Source organism: Acipenser ruthenus, chromosome 40 (assembly GCF_902713425.1).
Source record: "Acipenser ruthenus chromosome 40, fAciRut3.2 maternal haplotype, whole genome shotgun sequence".
Taxonomy (NCBI): domain Eukaryota; kingdom Metazoa; phylum Chordata; class Actinopteri; order Acipenseriformes; family Acipenseridae; genus Acipenser; species Acipenser ruthenus.
This window is the reverse complement of record NC_081228.1, coordinates 6193381-6213975: the sequence shown is the minus strand read 5'-3', so window position 1 is coordinate 6213975 and position 20595 is coordinate 6193381. Positions and strand designations below refer to the sequence as shown.

Here is a 20595-nt window from a genome sequence, read left to right as displayed (position 1 = left end):
CAATACAGTACAGTATAGAGAACTCAGTGCTGTGGATCTGAGAGCCAGCACATTCAATACAGTACAGTATAGAGAACTCAGCGCTGTGGATCTGAGAGCCAGCACATTCACTACAGCACAGTATAGAGAACTCAGCGCTGTGGATCTGAGAGCCAGCACATTCAATACAGTACAGCATAGAGAACTCAGTGCTGTGGATCTGAGAGCCAGCACATTCAATACAGTACAGTATAGAGAACTCAGCGCTGTGGATCTGAGAGCCAGCACATTCAATACAGTACAGTATAGAGAACTCAGCACTGTAGATCTGAGAGCCAGCACATTTAAGTATAGTATAAAGTACAAGGAGAACTAAAGAAACTTAATTTGTCTAGACGGCTGAAGAAACGGCAATTAATAATTACCCACAAAACCAAAAAAATCCCTGCCACTTAACCATTAAGTAATCCTTAAACTCTTCCTCTCCTGAATGAGGTGCATGTTTGAGTTCTCACCTGAAACCGCCCCTGCATGTATGCATAATTCCACTTTGCTAATGGAATAGAAAGTATCAGCACGGTTCAGGGCGTGTGCTGATCTGCAAACAATCAGAGGCTTCACCCATTGCGAGCACGGATTTTAACCGTCTTTAGAAATGCCATCAAAAAAATAAAATAAAAAAAGGATTTGGAGTAGATACTTCACAGTGGTTCTGATAAAGTACGAAGGAACTGCAATGGGTTACCGGAGATGCATTGGCTCATGTTACTGTGAACATCACTGCAATCCCATCCTACCATTTTGGACATTCTGCAACCCTGGCAAAGGGCTGCTTCTAAAACAGCAGCACCGTATATGTTTTTGGTCTTTTTTTATATAAAAATCCATGCAGTCAACCACGTACAAACCCAATGGACACAAGCACGCACAGGACTGCTAAATAAAGCTCCCTGTGCAGCTGGTTATTCAGAATCTCTCCCCGCAGTTCCTGTTTTTACTTCAACCTCTTCTCAGTAAGTGGTCTCATATTCTGACCGCCAGTTTCAGGAATCATCCCTCTTACTGCTGCACTCCTTACCGATCGACAGCGTTAAAGCGATTTCTTTGTACGATTTTACCAAACAGTTTTACAACACGCCCTGGTCCCACTTAATAATAATAATAATAATAATTTATTTCTTAGCAGACGCCCTTATCCAGGGCGACTTACAAGATATCACATTATTTTTACATACAATTACCCATTTATACAGTTGGGTTTTAACTGGAGCAATCTAGGTAAAGTACCTTGCTCAAGGGTACAGCAGCAGTGTCCCCACCGGGGATTGAACCCATAACCCTCCGGTCAAGAGTCCAGAGCCCTAACCACTACTCCACACTGCTGCCCTTTGGCTACTAGATTTTATTTTATTTATTTTTTCAGTAAATGTCCAGCCTCACTTATTGTATGAAGTGTCTAAAACTTGCAATTTAAAAATTGCAGGAATGAATATTTTAAATTTAGATTTTGAAGCTGAATTTAGATTAATTTAAAATTAGAGGTTCTTATTCCCCTCGACACAGTTGGCGTCCATACCCTCCCCACTCCCCTCCCCCCCATCGAACACATACACACACACTGTAACACACACACACTCACACTCACACACACACACACACACACATCTGGAATCCTCTGTTCCAGTGCACATCTGGCACGTGCTCTGATCTGGCTGTGATGCCTTTTGCAGGGATTACACAGATGCTAATCTGCTCTTTCCTACCCATTAAACTAGTTACATTTCCTCCCTGGCGTAATCCGCAGAGCCACAAGAACATCACATTATCATCTCCGCAATATCCTCTTCACATCAGCATCTAACTTCAAAAAACAAAAATCAAAAAAACATTTGTATTTCTAAGGCACACTGCAGTTTACTTCTGTGTGACTAAGGACCACGGGGTCAAATATTTTCTGTTGGAAAAGCCCAAGAAGCAAGCTGCAAAAGTATACGTTATTTGTCTTTCCACAAAGAAAGGACATCAATTATTTCCATATTCTACAGATCTTGGACACATTCTCTGTGTGTCAAGCTTGACTTTTGCATGCACAAAACACCCACCCTTAATCCTCAATTCCAAGCGCATGTAGTTTTATTAACCACAAAAGGAGAAGCCATCTACTCAGAATGTGTCCAGTTTAGCTGCAATAAACCTAGAGTACAATGAACACAGTATTTCTGTTGTACTTGCCGGGCAAGACAGACGTTAAATTTCATGAATCATTAACTGTCAGATAGCAAATACAGAGGAATCAAAGAAGAGAAACTGGGAAGGGCTATTACTACTGGAAACCGAGTAAAGGTAGTCATGTGCGCTCAGGTCAATTACTTGATCTACTTTTGGTATTACTGAAGAACGCACAATGAGCGTTTATATTTTAACTTCACTATCATCCAGGGTGTATCACAGGTGGTGTGAACTGTTTGCCACGCCCTGCCCCTAGGATGATGAATACAGCTTTTGTTTAATCCCAAACAGACCTGCATGACAAAGCTCTGGTTCCTTCGCAGCCTGCTAGTCAGGGCCTGTCTGTACAAGCCTGGCTGCGTGGAGATTGTGTACGGGATAACAGACAGTCACAGCTGCAGGAGTGGCACCAAACCAAACCGAAACGGGGGCTGGATAAACAGGTCGGATAACACTGCCATCCAGCATGCATGAGGGGGGGGGGGGTGGGGTGGGGGAGCTCTGCCAGTAATGGCAGCTGCAATTGCCAAAACAATGTTGTGCACTAAGTATTGTCTTACACTGTATCCATTTGTTTGTAATATTGATGAGAGTTACCACGAGTGAGTATAAAGCATTCCTGCAGACTGGATAGACCGGCAAACACAACTGCCTCAATAAACTCCAGTTGGTTTCAACTCATATCTGCGGATATAAAGAGGTTTACATTATCGTGGTGCAGATGGAAACATGACATGTCTTCAAAGCCCCTTTTCACTTTGGCTTTCTTCCTGTTCAGTCAACGGTGATGGGTTAGGAATCAACACAATGCATCGAACACTAAAGGGAGAGTAAGTGACACTGATAGAAGACACCACAGCAAAAGACAGCGCTGTTGAGCTTCAGACTAATGGAATACAATGTTATACACTGAATACAGAGTACCTTGTATACTAGTCTTGGGTGAGCCAGCCATCGACACACACAGACGACAGATGATAGATACCCGATACTGGTGTGGATCCTCGCTAAAGGTCTTCAGAGCCAAATCCGTTAGAGATGGGTTTTATGTGTTGATCCCTGTGCCAGGGCTTCTGCACGTGTAAACAGTGTGGTTTGTGATGTACAAAATAAAGGTTTACAGAAAATAAATCATTTAAAACAACCTTAATATTCAGGCAGTCCCCTTCAGTGAACCCTCTCTCTCAAGGATTTGGTTCCCCTTATATACAATGTGGCTGGGCCGTGATTGACCATCAGTTAGTCATTCAAGACCCAGCCACATTCCACACGTGGATCTGGCAATCCCCACTATTTACACGTGCAGGGCCACAATCCCCAAATCAAACAGGTTCTATTTTGACCCCACTCCCGAGTGCCTTGTTTCTGAAACTGTCCCAAAAAAGAATTGCCACACTTTTAAACAATGATATGTTTTGCATACACACTCCTAAAATAAACCTGGTAGGAAGTGGTTTGACATTGCTGGAAGAGAGGACCCAGAATATTTTAACATTTACACATCAGATAGCATGAGTTGACGCGAGCCTTACGGACAGGCTTTTAGCGAAATGGAACCCAGCCTGGGAAAGCGGCTGCTCTGAACTATAGAGTGCTAATTGGAAAAAAACGAAAAAGGAGAAGGGCGTGTGTTTGTGTCTGTTAGCAAGACCCGGTGTGCTCTCCTCCTCCCCGCTCTCAAACCCACACTCACTCTCATTACTTCACAGCATCCCCTTTGCAGGATTTTACTAACAAACTAATTTTACTCTACTGGTGCTGCTCCTGTCTGCGAGACAAGCCAAAATCTCAATCTTAAAAGGCAGGTGCGACAAACTAATTAGTTCAGTATTAAGGTGCGGAGAAATGACAGTTCTGGACAGCTGGGAATGGCGTAGACTAGTGTATGTTTTACTGCTCATTATTAAAGTGCAGGGTGACTAATGCTCTGTGTTAGGGTGATTGTACCATATAGCCGAGAGCCTCACGGTGACAGTTAGAGCACCTGATTCACATGACCCCACCCCCGACCTCTTAGCTCTGTAGATTCACGCCCCTTGACCCCCACCCCCCCTCAGCCAGTAAATCCCTAAAGCCTCCCGCCATCACCATGGCAACAGGTCTGAAAGGAGCAGATGGTCTGACCAAGCTCAGCAGCAATTAGAGAGAGAGAGAGAGAGAGAGAGAGAGAGAGAGAGAGAGAGAGAGAGAGAGAGAGAGAGAGAGAGAGAGAGAGAATGGTTCAGGGGAAGAAGAGTGTGGGGCCAGTAAACATGAGGCTGCCACAAACACTCTTCAATAAACTCCCCGCACAAAGAACAGCAAGGACAACTAAAACATCTAATTGCATCTAATTTGCTTTTTAAAATGTCTTTTATGTTTTTACATTTTGAAAGGACTAGGAGTGGAAGGGTGATCATTAAAATATCAAAACCATCACTGTAGCAGCACAACCGTGTATCAGAAGGCAAAGGATTCTCTGAAGCATTCAAATACAATTTCTCATTAGCTTTAGTAACATAATTACTGGCCCCTCTTTTATTCAAGAAGTATAAAATGCAAGAGAAAGAACCAGAAGATCTTCAACAGAAGAAAAGCAAGCCCTTTGGTTAGTACTCCTTTAAAAAACATGACCTTCAGATTCGTCTTCATTGAAAATGTTTTAGCACTTGGGAAGGGAGCTGCACTTTGGAATCGAATCTCAAGTCTCCGGAAGAGAGAGAACAAAGTAACACCCTTCAAAGTCAGACAAGACTTATTGCAGGACACAACAAATCATCACCTTCTACCGTCTAGAAAATGCATTCAAAAGTCAGTCAAGTTAGATACGAGGGCTCGTTAAATAAGGCTGTGTCAAAGAGAAAATAGAGTCGATGAGACCCCAATACCACAGGAGGGTGAGCCCTGCAGAGCCCCTTCTCCAAAGCATTCAAGACCATGTCACAGTAATCAGCACTGCCAGGTGAACTTCAAAGCACCAGCCCCATGCACATCTAGCTATTCTTCTATTGAAGAAAGGAACCGAGTTTGCAAACTAAAAATAAAATCAACCAATTAAAGCAGGGATCTCAACCCAGAGTGAACTTTGGACACTGTGTAAAACTACAGCCTACAGCTCTCTGCTCTCCGGCACTGCTTGTAATCTGTCTTGAAGAGGTCCCGAAGTGTGGACGTGTGTGTTTTGGAGAGAGACTGCGAGAGTTTGCGAGTGCCTGCAAATACGCCTGACTGTTTGACAGCGCCTGTGCGCCTGCGTTTCTCTGTCCGTTTTCGCTGTATCATTACAAAAAGGGCAGTTACGGCTGAGGGTCCAGCGAAGAGCATTCAGACTCATTTCCAGGCCTCAAATGTATGAATTATGGAGAAAAGTTGAGGGAAGTGAAACTGTTTCGTCTAGGACTTGATCAGAGTTGTATTTGTGTTTGGAACTTTGGCATACATTTGCAGGAGAGTTGTGTGTGTGTGTCTGTCTTATTGTATGTGTGCATGCTTGCATTTTGTTGTGATGCTTCCAGGCATCTCTGTGTGTTTCTGTCAGTGCATCTTTTTTTTTTTTTTTTAAATAGCAATAGGAGTTTTGGCTAACGAGCATGTTTTGAGACTTCATACTGTTATGTTCACAGCTGAGTCGAAATCAACTCATTTATATTTTTGCAGCTTACCCAGAAAGAGACTCTCATCAAAGCAGTTCTCATCATATGCACGTCTTTGTAGATCTGCGGTTTGCTATACGAAGCTCTGCCTGTGTACGTGACGTGTGTGCCTCTCTGTGAGTTTTGCAGCATTTGTTTCTGTGTGTCTGTGCATGTGTAGGTCACCTTCCAATTCCATACCATTAGACCCTGGGTCTGTGTCCCACAGTGAGACAGACCTGCCTACACAGCAGACCCATTGATTTATCCCTCACTTTAAAGTGCTTTCTGAGTCCTCTGCCGCCAATGACATTTGTGGATGATCAGTTAACCATCTATGAAAAAGGCTGCCAGCTGGGCTAGCATGTGGAGGGTAGGCACCATACCATGGATGGGCAGGTTGGAGGGTGAAACTGTGACTTGAAGTGCCCTGGTAATGTTGCATGATGTTTTTGGGGGACAATACCATTACATAAAAAACTACCTTTCTTACACAGATAGACCAAACAGCATGTCCAATATTGCTGTGTTCTGTATCCAAATACCCAGAAGTCAAATCGTCAAAATGTCTTGGGCTTGCCAGTGGATAATGATATTAATGACTTATCCCAACTTTACATCGTCATGGAATTGATGATGCAGGTAAACATCTGATTCACTTGCTATCGGCTTTCTCTAAAGACCGTGTAATACCCTTTGGGGGCCCGATTAGAGCGATTCCACTGTACAAGACCTGTGAATAGGAATGCGTGGGGCTTTACTGAAGCACAACAATGGACCAGCAGGAAGGCAGGCCCTGTACCCATCACAGGCCTGTCCCTGCTGTGTGTGACAGTAAGCTGACAAACTTATCAGAGCAGCAGGGAGCCACTGATGGAATATTGAACCGTTTTCCGTTTAACTCGGCTGTCTGGCATGCTCACCGTCAGCCCAGGCCCAGTGCTTCTGTTGAGCACAAGGTAGGTCCTAGCACCTGGGAAAAGTGAGGACGCCGAGAGTCACACGAAGCCCTTTTCAGGAAGAGAATTGCATATAATGTTTTATGGCTGGGTATCCCACACGTGTGCCGTTGCTGCTGCTGCCTGAAGCACTCTTGAAGATGAAGTGCTCAAGATTTTTAAAAGAGAAACAGCTTGGCTCATTAAAAAATGAAAATGCTGTGTGTAACAAACCTGCCGGTGTCTCTCGCTCTGTGTGCTGAAGTCCTGGCCCTGCCTACAGCAGCTCCTCTCCAGAGCCTGCTTTGTGTCCCCCTGACTAGACAGCATTTTAATCCCATACATTTCAGAGGCTCAGCGCATTAGTGTCGTAACTCCTTAACCTACAACCACTTTCAACACAGTGGCCTGCTCAGAACCAAGCTGTAAACAACAGTACAAACGTCCAGACAGATGGACGTGACATTGCTGGTCCCTCTGCTCCATTGGGAACAAGATCAGCACATTAGTTTTCTTGCATGCGTTTGAATATCTTGATTCAATATGAGAAGTCCACAAGACATACAGGTTCTCATCAATATCAGAACAGGGGTGGAGTAGGAATGGAACTACGTAAAAAAAAAGGGTTTGTTCAAAGGACCTGGAATATTAAAAACGAATAGCAATTATAATTATGGAAAACTCAGTTTATCGGCTGAGTAGGCTAACCAGAATAGTATAAAACTGCAGTATGCCGAGACAGAGAGAGAGAGAGAGAGAGAGAGAGAATGCAAAGTCTCTGCCATGAACTCAGCAGGGGGACTTGCAGAGAGACAGTGCAGGTCTCATGCAGATCGAGGGAGAAAGAACAGAGAAAGCTGGTGGCATCTACTCGCCCTCCCCTCCCTGCTGTGTGAGTGCGAAGGGGGCATGACACAACTTGTACCCAGTACTCCTAGTGAAGGGGCAGATTCGAGGAAGAGAGAGAGCACAGGGAGGGGGCCCAGCATGGTGCCTTTTATTCGTTTCAATGTCGTCTATTAAAACCTCACTGAACTGGCAGGCTGGCGTGGGCTGGCGATTAAGACGGGAACCACAGGCGATGCTGGGTTTGCTATTTATTAATTTTGTATAATTATTTTTACTTCAGGTTTCTTGAGAATTGAATTACAGGTTAGATACAAAAAGGAAAACTGAACAGCAAAAAACCAAGCTTGCATGATGTACAAAGCCTCCAGTGTGTTCAAAACTACCATAACAAATGCTTTCCAACATTAAATCTGTGTCTGTACAAAACGGTGCATCATTTAATAATATTGTATTGTTCTCACAATGTTCAGGAAAGGTCTAATAAAGTCTGCGTTGTAGAAGGTAATACATTTTTTTTTTTTTAACCGGATGATATAGCACTATCAGCACAAACTAACCTAAAAAAAAAAAAAATAATCACTACTGAGCTGGAGGGAAAATACATGCGATCAAACAAAAATCCGAGAAACACAAACAGCCCATCTTACTCCGGCCTTTGTTGGCCACGCTGTTCTATATTTCAACAGAAACTCAGGAATTTGTTCTGCTACAGAATATAAAACCAAATCCTCTGCTGGTTTTAAAACGAAACAGACGTTGATATGACAAGCCTGTTGCTGGGCAGAGCCCAGAGCAGATTAGGGAAATCTTATAGTTTCCACAGAGGGGAACATAGGAAGAGGTCTTGTTGCAAAGACGGCTTCTTCTTCCGAGAGGGAATCCTCTCTCACCGTCAGCCAGTGAGGAATCAACATTCACTCACCAGGGGAGAGAAGATCAAGAGTTAATTTGCATTCACGTCAGAGACCTCAGCTCAAACAACCACGTGACACACTTTCTCTGTTATCTCACAAAGAAAGTCGCTTAAAACCAACAATTTGTCACTGTCTGCTACTCTTGGGTATGCCTAATTTTTTTTCTGGGCTGTAAATCATCACTATAAAATAAGCGATTCTCAAGGCTGTTTGGCCTTGCTGCTGCACACTGCCAGACGCACGCTCGACAAATCATTGAGGACTTATAGGGATTCCATCCGCATGCCTCCATACCCTGCCTCCTGAGCACTAGAAAACACGTCCTTATGTTTCCAATTCATTCTGCAGAATCTGGACCAGAGGGAGGGGGAGGGGAAGGGGGATTCCAAGGATGAACTTTCTCTCCGAAAAACAAACACCAGTCTTTCACAGCTGACCACTTTAATCATCTCGCTCAATTCAGTAGCTCCTTCTACCCAAACTGCCTTGTTTTCTGTACAAACAGGGGCTCTATCTTTCCCACACAGACAATGTATTAAAGAGTGGGATGCATGTTTGTGTGTTACTCTAGTCACTTTCACCATTGGAAACGAACAATGCTGACCATGTGTTATCATGATTTAGTACTTTTTTTTGTTTCTTTAGCTAAATAACTTATTCCAACTCAAATAACAACATGTATTTGTTGTAAATTCGTTTGCAATGGGGCTGGTTTTAAAAGCAGATATATATGCTACATTAATGGCAATACTACATTTTTTGTACTGTTATTATTTTGGTTACAAAGTCTTCCTGCAGATAAATGAGGCAGGGGCTCTCAGTAGAAGAGTAAGTTTGCCTCTCCCTGTCTTGAGTCACAGGGGAACTCTGTGGTCTGGATTCCCTGGGATCCCTTTACATCAACACAAGTAGAGCAGCTAAAACATAACCCAACGTCTCTAGCAAAAAAGGGTTACCCCCACTCAGTGGGTGAGATAGTTATTGATATCCTGCAGCCTTACACTGCTTACCTCCTAGTCCCTCAGCTCTAACCACTAGGCCACATTGTTTCCCTCCCAGTCCCCTAGATCTAACCAACAGTTCCCAAAATCCAGGCAGCCTAACAATACAGTCTTTTTGTCAGATATATTTGCCAGAGTTCCCCTGCCCTCACCTCTCCTCCCCCAGCTTCAGATGAGTCAGTAACCCTGGACGCCTTCAACAGTTCCAGCTGGCTAATCAGACTTAACACAGTGGGCTTTGTGTCTGGCAGGGATGGGAAGCAGAGCCAAGCAGGGGAGGCATCAAGGACCCCAGCAGGGAGTGCAGTGCCCTGCCTTCACCCCAGGGCAGCAGGCTGAACCAGATGCAGCAATGTGCCTCCCACTGGGGCACTATCAGCAGAGGTACGTGGAGAAGACTGGGTCATCCCAAGCCTGAGGGTTCCACATTTAAAACCTAGTTTGCCGTTTCCCAAACACTGAAGCTAAGCTACCATCAGCATCAGTACCACAACTTTCAGTTGCACTAAATACATCCTGAAGTGAAGTGAAGTGCTCGCCTTGTTTTGAAAGATCGCATCTCATCTCTACAGAAAGATAAGAGTTATATTTGAAAAGCCCTCCCTCCTGCCCCCTCTTTCTCAGTCCCGGCTCCCGCACCCTGGCTGTGCTAATTCGAGGCTTGTGGTGCCACATTCAAGAACGGTAAAAAATAAAGCTTTTTGGCTCATTCCGTCTCGGAGATAAGAGGCCTTTAAAACAAGAGCCGACAGATGCGATGTACATAAAGGGTCGGGTTCAACCAGGCGTAAGAGCCAACGCTCAGGCTCAGACGGATTCAATACATGTCATACATCCATGTGTCTGCTTGTGGAGTGACTGCAGAGGTGCCATATATATATATATATACCAAGAGCAGAGGAACAAAGATCAATTCTGCTCACAAAATGGGTTAATCAATGGAACTAATGAGCCTGTAAAAAACAGTGTTTCAATACCCACTCTATCAAAAAACTATATAGGTCAGAAACTGTACTAACAAACCTACCCAGTCTGGTGGAAAGTACAGTATTTACTTGTTCCTTTTACACACCCTTGTTCCCTTCAAATATTCCATTTAAGTCAGTCTTGTTTGTGACATGCCACAGACTGAAGTGTGAGCTTTTCTGAGCACTCCTTGCACAATCATTTAAGGCCCTACATACTTGTTTCCAAAAAACCCAAAACCCCAAGCCTGGTGCTTGAAATTCCAGGAGTTAATCAAGCCAGTTTCAAAAACAAAATGCACGCAAACCGCAAATCATAGAGACTACTGACTGAGGCTGATTACAACCCTTGGTGTGCCAACTCCTAGTGAGCAAAACTGTTACTTGTTGAGGTAGTGTACTACACATTCAGCTCCTGTACTGCAGAAGCAATAGTGCTACAGATTACACTGGCTAATACCTTCAGCTCTGTTCATTTAGGGAATTGCAGACAGAGCTGCTCCCAAAGTTTCCACTTGATGAAGGAAGCCCCATATTAACTGTTCCAAGGACGTTGCTGATTCAACGTGACAGTCCTCAATGATTACCCACTGTAATTCCTTCAGGGAGCTCCGGGTGCAAAGCACTGAACAATATAGTCACAATCGGGTCTAAAGAAAATAAATCTTCATGAAGCTCAATCTGTATCTGAGGGGTCTGTGCCAGAACAGAATACCACAGCTATTTAAGCAAATGCAGTGTTTTCCTGATTTTCATGCCAGAACAAAATCTGCATTGTTTTAACTAATCAGCATAACTATTTGTTTTACACTACAGTACTTATTAAAGTAATGCAAGCCATCTTTCCTAGTTGCGTTTCACTCAAAATCAATCATGGTTGAGCAACTGCATTCAAACCCCCCCTCCACTCACAGAATCCCATCTGCGATTTCTTTTGTTTTTTCCAGGATTTTTTGGTACTATTCCTTTGGAAAGAAGCATGCCTGCTCAAACGACGTGCCTACTGGCGTGTTAAGCAACAGCTGTCATTAACCACAACACAAACAAAAAAAGAAAAGTGAAACACATTCGTAGATTTATTACATTATTTTTAACTTCCAATTCATTTTAGAAATGTTCAATCAGGAATACTGAATAATTAGCAAGCATATAGCAGCAACACTTTCATAGCTGGTAAACACCGTCACGTGACACAGAGACGTCAATGCTGATTTGCATACCTCCGAGAAGAAGTTTTTAAACATACCATGCAGAGCTCCTGCAATGATCCACTGCAATCACGAAGGAAGCGGAGCTGGTTGGTTACGGAATACCCCAAGGAATTCTGGGTTAGCGTTCCATTCCATGAAACCGTGTCATAAACACCGAGTTTACAATCCACTTGTGTTCTTTCTGCTTTCTGTGTTCCGTAGCATTTGTAAATTCCACAGACATTGATGATGTCACCGTCTGTGGAATGTATAGGTTTAAAAAGAGGCATAACTGCAGTGTACAAAAATGAAAAAGATGAAAAGGTTTTTTTTGGGGGGGGAGGATGTAAAATGATTTAAAAATAGATTTCTTTCAGGACGTTTTGGACAAAAGCCCTAGAATTTTAGGATCGAGACAATTAAAAATAAAACTACATGAACCTAATTTTAGATCTTTTACTTAACGTCACATTTTTAAATGTCATTCAGTATATGGAAAACTACCAAGTGTATGCAATTCAGTTTGTTGGCGTAACATTATTCAGCAGGTTTCATTCGACTTTTTTGAAGCACATTTAATTCATTCTATAGGGGGATGCAGAACTTTAGGCCATAGCTGTAGACCACACAGCAAGAAGAAGCCTTTGGGGGAGATGAGTGTATAGATAAGGCGCTTAGGGATAGCCCCTTTTACACCCACAGTTTGGAAAATTTACAATGGCAGGATGCATTGTGGAAAAGCACAATGCATTTAAATGCAAATCGCTGTACAGGGGCTAATGTTCCCTATTCGCTGGGGGGGACATTTCCACCAGCACAGAGCAGCTTTATTCTATTAAAAAAAAGACCTTTACAAAAATAAAGCTCATTATTCCTTATTCTATATTTTTTCCTCAAACTAAAAGGATAATTCAGTGCTGGTTATTGTATCATTATTATATTGCATAATTCAGTGGCTTATCGGGTTTGCACTGTTATGCGGCAGACCTATTATTTAGACACAGTGTTTAAAAGACACTGTTATTTTCACAGGCGAGATGAGAAATACGGTCAGCTGTAAAAATTAAAAAAGTCACGTTTCAGATAACAGGCGGTGAGAATGGATTGATTTTGCTGCAGCCGTTTAATTGGGAGCAATGGCACACCCTTACATTTTTAGCGGGCTCATTTGAAGCTTTATGACCCTCCTAAAAGTGTGGGACAAACAGGCTCTCCACTGGTCTGGACACTGGGAAGCCATGGCTCCTCCTTACGCAGCCCTTTAGGGATGTTTTATCATTAGCAGAGATCCACAGCTGAATGGCCTTCCGAAGCTGTCTCTTACATACTGTGGCCCCTGAAAGAAATCCATACAACACCTCTGCATGAATTGAGTCCAATTACCTAGGCTGACAGGCCTACGCCAGGGCGTCACAAAGACGTCAGTAATGTTACAAACAGGTGGACTTCAGAGTTCCTAAACACTCTTCCAAGTAGTTTCCCATTAAAGCAGTTTTCTTATGTTACCAGTTTTATTTTCCAATTAAAAATGAGTGGTGCACACTAGAGAAACAAACAACATAACCTGGTGACACTCTGCATTACTGATCAGTCACTTGGGGGTCATTTTTAATGATCTCAACAGCAGTGGGTTTTAATGCTACCTCCCTAAAATTGCTAACCCTGAAATATCTTTCCGCTGTCATTTTTCTTTCATTCTGTTTATTGATGATAACAAGGTGGTCAATACAGTAAGTCTCAACGCATTGGGCGGGTACAGCAGGACTCATAAAAGGCCGGTGGTATTTCCATGTGTCACTGTTGAGATCACTTTGTTCCCCACTTAATTCCTCCCACCAGCACATCCTTGTCCGTTGCCCACAAGCTCGCTGACTGCCTGTGCTGGGAGGTGTGTAACCCAGCGGAGAGAGAGAGAGAGAGAGAGAGAGAGAGAGAACGGGGAGTAGATCCCATCTCTGATTAATCACAGTGATGAACCGGGAGCCCAGAGCCGAGCAGAGCTGAATTTCCATGTTATTAATAAAATAGCGAGCTCTAATCTCGCGCTCGGAAGTATTACACAGCCCACAAAATAGAAAATCTTAAAAAATATATATATAAAATAAATCATGGCTGTGCACTTATCAGAGCTTCTAAAAATTACTTTTTTGAAGAAGAAGAACATACTATATATGAAACAGATCTAGGCTACTGTTGGTGATGGCACACAAACACCATCCCAGCTCTGGAGACAGGTGAAGCAAATTAAAAGCTTTTAGACTCACTGGCAAACCTGTGCGACGGCTGAAATAAAAATTGGTTTAACGTTACAGTTGGTGCAGTTAGATTGTTAGGTTAGACATGAGTTTATGAGGCACCCTTTGTTTCACGAGGGACCATTGTTAAGAGAAAAAAGGGATTGGATAGCGGGCACATGCTCCTCCATGCCTCGAGGGCTGGATTAAACAGCAAGTCTCTGCTTGAGGATTGGAATGGATTGACACTGGAGAAAACCAAGACTCCATTTAGGGCCAAAGCACCAACAAATACAACCATACACTCAAGCGATTTGAGGGGGAAAGAATAATCAGCGACAATGTTTCAGCTATTTCAGCTACAGATAGATCTAGATAGATAGATACAGCTAATTCCCATCTACAAGTACATTCATATCTATATATAAATATAGGAGTTACATAAGGTAACTCTGGGTGTTTTTTGGTAGAGATTTGACCGACTTAGAAACTTGCGACTCAGCTGCTTTTGCAAAGGTTTCCCTTGGTTCCAGTGATTCTGGATACATGGACTCATTGACAGGGGCTGCCATGAAGACATCAATGCTACTGCTCCCCTACTCATGCACATGCTCATGCACGCTCGGGTATCTACCCTGAACCATGCACAGTTCCTTTCTGTATTGTATTGAGAGTTTGCATTGGCATGCAGTCCTGAATCTCACTGCAAACCTACTTGTTCCTGCCAAAATCAATCTCCAAACCCAGACAGGGTCTCTCTTCTCTCTCTCCACTCAGAGAGGAGCAGAGAATTCCAGCTGGACTAGACTGGGTGGGGGGGGGGACTGGATTTGCCATCGCAGTCATTTTAAAGATGAAGCAATGAAGCATTACTTAATAGATCAGCCTGGACAGTCATCCATTGCATCCATGCAAAGCAATGCAAATACGACACAGCACTGCAGCTGTAACAGAACAGCACCTTATCTCAATAACTGTGTGCATTGGTTATTTCCAGGAAGCACTGAAATGAGAAGAGGGTTTTTATCCTTATATACTACAAATGAAAGAAAAACAGGAAATGTAATGAAATCGGGCTATCTCAATGCTCGCTGGTAAACAGACACAGCCTGTCTGGAAATCGCTTCTTATCGTATCTTTATTGGGAAATCTAATTTAATGAAAGCAATTCATTGGGAAATTCCGATTCCTAAGCCTGTAAAAACATCAATTTAAAAAGACAACAACTTGAGCTTGTTTACCTTCTAACATAGTTCAACTAACAATGCTTGATGTAAACAGTAATTACTACTATTATATAATACCCAGTGCAATATCTAGTGTATAGGTCTAGTAATATGCCGTCATCATTTTTACTGTCGTCTCTTTTTATAAAAAGGTACCATTGCTGCACTGCCCCTTCCTCCAGATTCGTGGGGTTTCTGCAGGCGCTTGAAAATCTATGCAAGAATGTTTATTTGGCAACTGTGTGACCCCGATACCTGCCCGCCCACGTGTCACAGCTCCTGTTCGGTGCCCAGTCCAGTTTGAATTACTTGATTGGTGTGCAGATACATCAATCTAGGACTAAAGACCATTGTATTTTGTATCTTGCTCTTAATTGTACTGTAATTCTTGAAATGTATTTTTTGTATACAACTGTAAGTCGCCCTGGGTAAGGACGTCTGCTAAGAAATAATAATAATAATAATAATAATAATAATAATAATAATAATAATAATAATAATAATAATAATCAAAACAACCTTTTAATGACCGAGGTATGCTTCCTGTCTCAAATTATCCTATTTAAGAACGATTTTTAAGTATTAGTAACTTCTTTATTTTTAATATATACTGTAATGCCTCGAATGTAGTATTTGTTTAATGGATTGTTATCACTTAATTAAATATAACTTGCGGATTTACGATAACAACTGCCAGGTAACAGGGACCAGAAACCACCCTGTGCAGAGCCCACTAGAGGGAGCCCTGCTTGCAATGCTGCCATCTAGTGAGAACTAAGGGAAGTACACCGGACACCAAATAAGGAGCTGTGTCCCACAACCATGTTAAACCCCCCTGCTGAAATTCATGCAATTCCTCACTGTGACCTGATTTACTACCACAGGTCCGAATACTTAGCAACAGCTCAGGACCCACTTCATGACTCCGTTCAATATCGCATTATTGATCTAGTCCGCATTATATTGCAGTCGTTATTGCATCATCATCATTATTATTGAACAGTGTATTTTTCACATTTGGATTTTGAATTGATCCTGTTTATAATACACGTATAATATAATAGGTGCAGTACAGAACATTCTAAAACCGTGCATGAAGTATAGCGCCATCCCAGGCTGCCCTGCGCTTTATCACTCACACCTGAGCTCTCACTGAAAGGCGTGGCAGACGAGCGCACTCGAATTTATCATTTAGATTTCAGCAGTCTGTTTAAACGCTCTACAAAAAAATGTATGTTTCTGTGCTACTGCCCCTACTGCACTGCTACCGGCATACTAGGACGGCAATGTTTCTCTTAACGGTTTACGATATAACATGTACGTGTTAAAAAATAAAAGAAAATATGGGTGGAATGCTTCCTTACATAAACTAAAAAAATATATATATATAGTGTCAATAATAATAATAATAATATTCAACAGCATTTAACGCCGTTTCCATGAAGTTATTATTAATACACACGCCGTACGCCCGGTCTCTGTAGCGAGCGGGTGCAATGCATGTTGACTAAATACAGCATCTCCCAAATTCTGCAGTTTCCTTTGAGAACCACGGTTAAGACTGTGACAAGTGTGCTTTGCACTCAAATCAATCCCCTACCAACCACACCCCGAACTGAACAGTCAAGTTGAAAATGTAAGAGTAATAGGCAAACAGAAACGGGCGCTATTACAGAGTATGGCAATATTTTACTGTGCGATCTTATAAAACCAACTAGAGCACAGTGCAAAACAGCAGTCCTTCATCTCACTGCATTAACAATACTAACATCACACCTACACAAATACCGAGCAGGTGGAGATGGGGTTCATTTGCTGTTTGTGTTTGCTTTCTCAAAACGTTTAATCTCCAGATATTTTTCCCCTCCTATGCCCTATTAGTTTCGCCATCTGTCTGCGTCCTGACAATATCACATATATAGTCCACTTTATCACACAATGCGATACCAACCACCTTGTACCCAAATAATAATAATAATAATAATAATAATAATAATAATAATAATAATAATAATAATTTCGGTAAAATATACCCTGGTTCAGATTATAGGTTCATACGCATTTATACACAAATTGCTTGAACATTTACTACCATAAAAATTACATCTCGACTCTTAAAAAGTGTTCATTTAAATATCTGTATATCGCTTGGCTAGAACCGTCCCATACAGACAAAATGCATGACTATGAGGAAGCTTTTTCATATTTGTATATCTCAAACAGCGTGCGTTTTTTTGCACCAAATAAACATCTACCCATACAATCATAATAATAATAATAATAATAATAATAATAATAATAATAAATGACATTATAAAGCACTGGGATTACTATTATTTTAAGAAGTTACCCGTTTAGAGGTGCTTACCTGATAAAGTTACAGCCAGCAGACATATCAAAAAACTGGACAGCATCAACACGGCCATGTCTCCGTCCCAAAATCTCCCAAACAAAACCAAAAAAAAAAAATGAAGTAGGGATTTAACTGGCGCGCAACTTCAGCGAGGGACGTGGTCAGAAACGCCACTAGTTCACAATAATCAGGTTTTCCGCTGCGAAATATCGTTCAAAAAAATAACAGCGAGCGCAATGGCAGAGGCAGCGGCACTAACAGCTGGATGCAAGTGTACTGCGATCTCTCCTCCCATCCAAATCGGGCGGTATTCCGGGATTTGCACTTGTGTTCAGTGAAATGTGTTCTAATAATGAAGCAATGCCCCCTTTATTTCTGGAGAGGCCATGCAAATCGAATGCTTTAATCATACGTGTAAAGTGCGCGGGTAGCCAAGCCAAGGAAGGGGAGAAATCCCTCTTTCAAGACAAGAAAGTTCAGCATTCCATAATGCCCAGAATTTGAAAATCCACACACTAATAACTGCTCCAAAGCTCCAACAACGATGCGATTGTAACCCTCGCTCTACGTCCCCCTTTTTGGGAGAAAGGAGGAGAGAGGGGCGGGGAGATTATTTTGGTGAGGTTGATGCGGTACAAGTTCCCGAATGACAGTTCTTTCTTTTTTTTCTTTTCCCCCAAACAAACCAAAAAATGCCAGTCGTTTTCCAAAGCTTTAGTTTGTTTTCCCTCGTCGGATCTTTTTCGAAAATGTTAAAATACAAGTTTCAAAAAGCCATCTTCTCGGCATAGCGAAATGCGCTTAGGATAAATGGATATATGTTTGTTGGAGTTGTGTGCGGGGCTGGCTATTCTCTTGCTCACTGGTTGCAGATGCTTTCCCTCCCAGTATTCCAGTTTCTTTCCCCCTGTGCAATTACAGCCTGTAAGAAATGCCTTGCTCTCAAGACCTCCTCAGCACGAATGCTACAGTGTAACTGACTCGACAGAGCAAGGATCGGAGCACGATGACGTCACCTGGGGCGGGGCTTCCGCATCGTCCTGCACAAGAAGGAGACTGGGTTATGCTTCTGTCATGCAACTTTTGCCGGGTGTCGTCATAATTTAAAGTGACATTAAGAATGACGAGCCCCATTTCGTGCTGTAAAGATCTTATCAGTATTATATCCGGGACAACGAAAAGCCATTTAAAAAATAATGCATTACAAAATTAAAGTAACAAACAATACATACTTGATAATGACGTATTACAATATAGTCTGTAGAGCAAGTAACCTTAATTGCCACAACTCTGTTCGAGTAACGTTCGAGGAATGGTAGCAAACAGGGAAATGTGTATTTTATAAAATACAGCTTTAAGCACAGAAGCGTGTGGTGCACGTGACATGCATGTCCAGTGTGTTGCATACCCATTGTATATATCATGATTCATTTCTTATCAAACGCCCTGATCCACGTCGACTTACAATTGTTACAAGATATCACATTATTTTTACATACAATTACTCATTTATACAGTTGGGTTTTTACTGGAGCAATCTAGGTAAAGTACCTTGCTCAGGGGTACAGAGGTAGTGTCCCCCACCTGTGATTGAACCCATGACCCTCTGGTCAAGAGTCCAGAGCCCTAACCACTACTCCACACTGCTGCCCTATATATACAGTTTTATAAAATGATATCAAGAACATGCAGAGCTGGGAATAGCAGGGAATCCATTATAAAAGTGTCCTCTAATAAAAGCATGGCAAAGCATAATAAAGCAGCATTGTGAAAGCATGGGAAAGCATTGCAAAGCACAGAGAGGCACGGTAAAGCATATTAAAAACATGGGAAAACATGGGAAAGCTGTAAACTTTTAGAAGTTAATTTAATTTAATATATGAAGAACAGAAGGACAGAAACAGAAGGGACTAGCCTGTGTGACACATAAAAGAACCGTTCATATTCCTCTTGTGTGTTCATTACAGCACATTACAAAGTGTCTTTGATAGTCTGGAAAGAAGGCCAGGGACCCTTATTTAAATTTTAAGGGTGGATCTTTGAGTTTAAACCTTTCATCATGAAGGGTTCCTAGCTATTATCAAGCTTTTAATCACATATGATGTGGGGAGTCCTACCATTAACCTTGGTACAGACACACGGAACACACTCACAATGGCAATGCAGCACTCTGTTATTTATCTGAATACAAACAGAAAAAAGCACAAAAGAGAAACTGCTTGTGCCACATTGAGATGCTATACGCATGCCCACCTCCCCAAAACCAGTGTTGTAACTTTGTTTTGCTTGAGTAGTTACTAAGCAGAGCAAATAATGATTTGAACAGAAACAAAATACATAGACTCGTTGTATACAGAACACACACAATATGATATTCAACAGGTAAGAAATCCAATATTAGGCACATGTAGATAGATAGAAAGTATCTCTTTGATATGTTCTAACGTGCAAATTGTAAACTGCATACCGGCTATCGATATACATTGGAATCTGCTTTTATATTCAGCTTGGAATTGCATTGCATGTGGCTTTGGACTACAGAGCCACGCAGGTCGTGTTTATGAGAGTAGTTTTATGTGAAGTTGGAGTAAATGAGGGTGATGCTATGGTCTGAGTCAGGTTTAAAATCCAGCACGTTCCTTCAGATACCTGGGATTTATAGAAGCTAGTCTCTGTGGGTTAAAAAAGAATAAATGATGCTCTGCATACAATAGGGCCTGCACCGAAGTCACTCTCTTACTAAACGATTATGGGTCCCTGTGGACACATGTATAATGGTCTGTTTGCAAAAAGGCTGTTTTGTCCAGAACGCAAAGACTTACTTCAAGAAAGCAAGCGCCACAGCAGTCATGTTTACCGGGAGGGCAAAATCAGTCACTTTACTTACCCCTTCCGAAAATCATGGGGAGGTGCGGGCCATCGGGACCTATGCAGTCCCTGATAGCTATTGGGGATGTGAGATAAAAGTGTTGACAAAGCGTGGCCATGCTTAACTTCTGATCTGATGTGTACTTTTTTTTTTTTTTTGACAAGGCTGTGTGCACGTAAGGTAACAAAGGAAAGGTCTGTCTACGTACATTTTCTCCCGACTCGTGCATTATATAAC

General features: G+C 42.2%; 1 protein-coding gene across 4 annotated transcripts in view; it reads right to left on the bottom strand.

Moving 5' to 3' along the window:
- The window catches only part of LOC117397385 (nectin-1-like), a 143842-nt gene extending 125385 nt beyond the window's left edge, over positions 1–18457 (bottom strand). For 2 of the 4 annotated variants that reach the window (XM_059010295.1, XM_059010296.1), the window contains exon 1: positions 17505–18456. In XM_059010295.1, the coding sequence (XP_058866278.1) occupies positions 17505–17562 (58 nt within the window). In that variant the 5' untranslated portion in view covers positions 17563–18456. Of the gene's footprint in view, positions 1–17504 lie in introns of all 4 variants that reach the window. The other 2 variants (XM_059010293.1, XM_059010294.1) reach the window with 2 other exon arrangements.
- Between the last annotated feature and the right edge of the window lie 2138 nt (positions 18458–20595).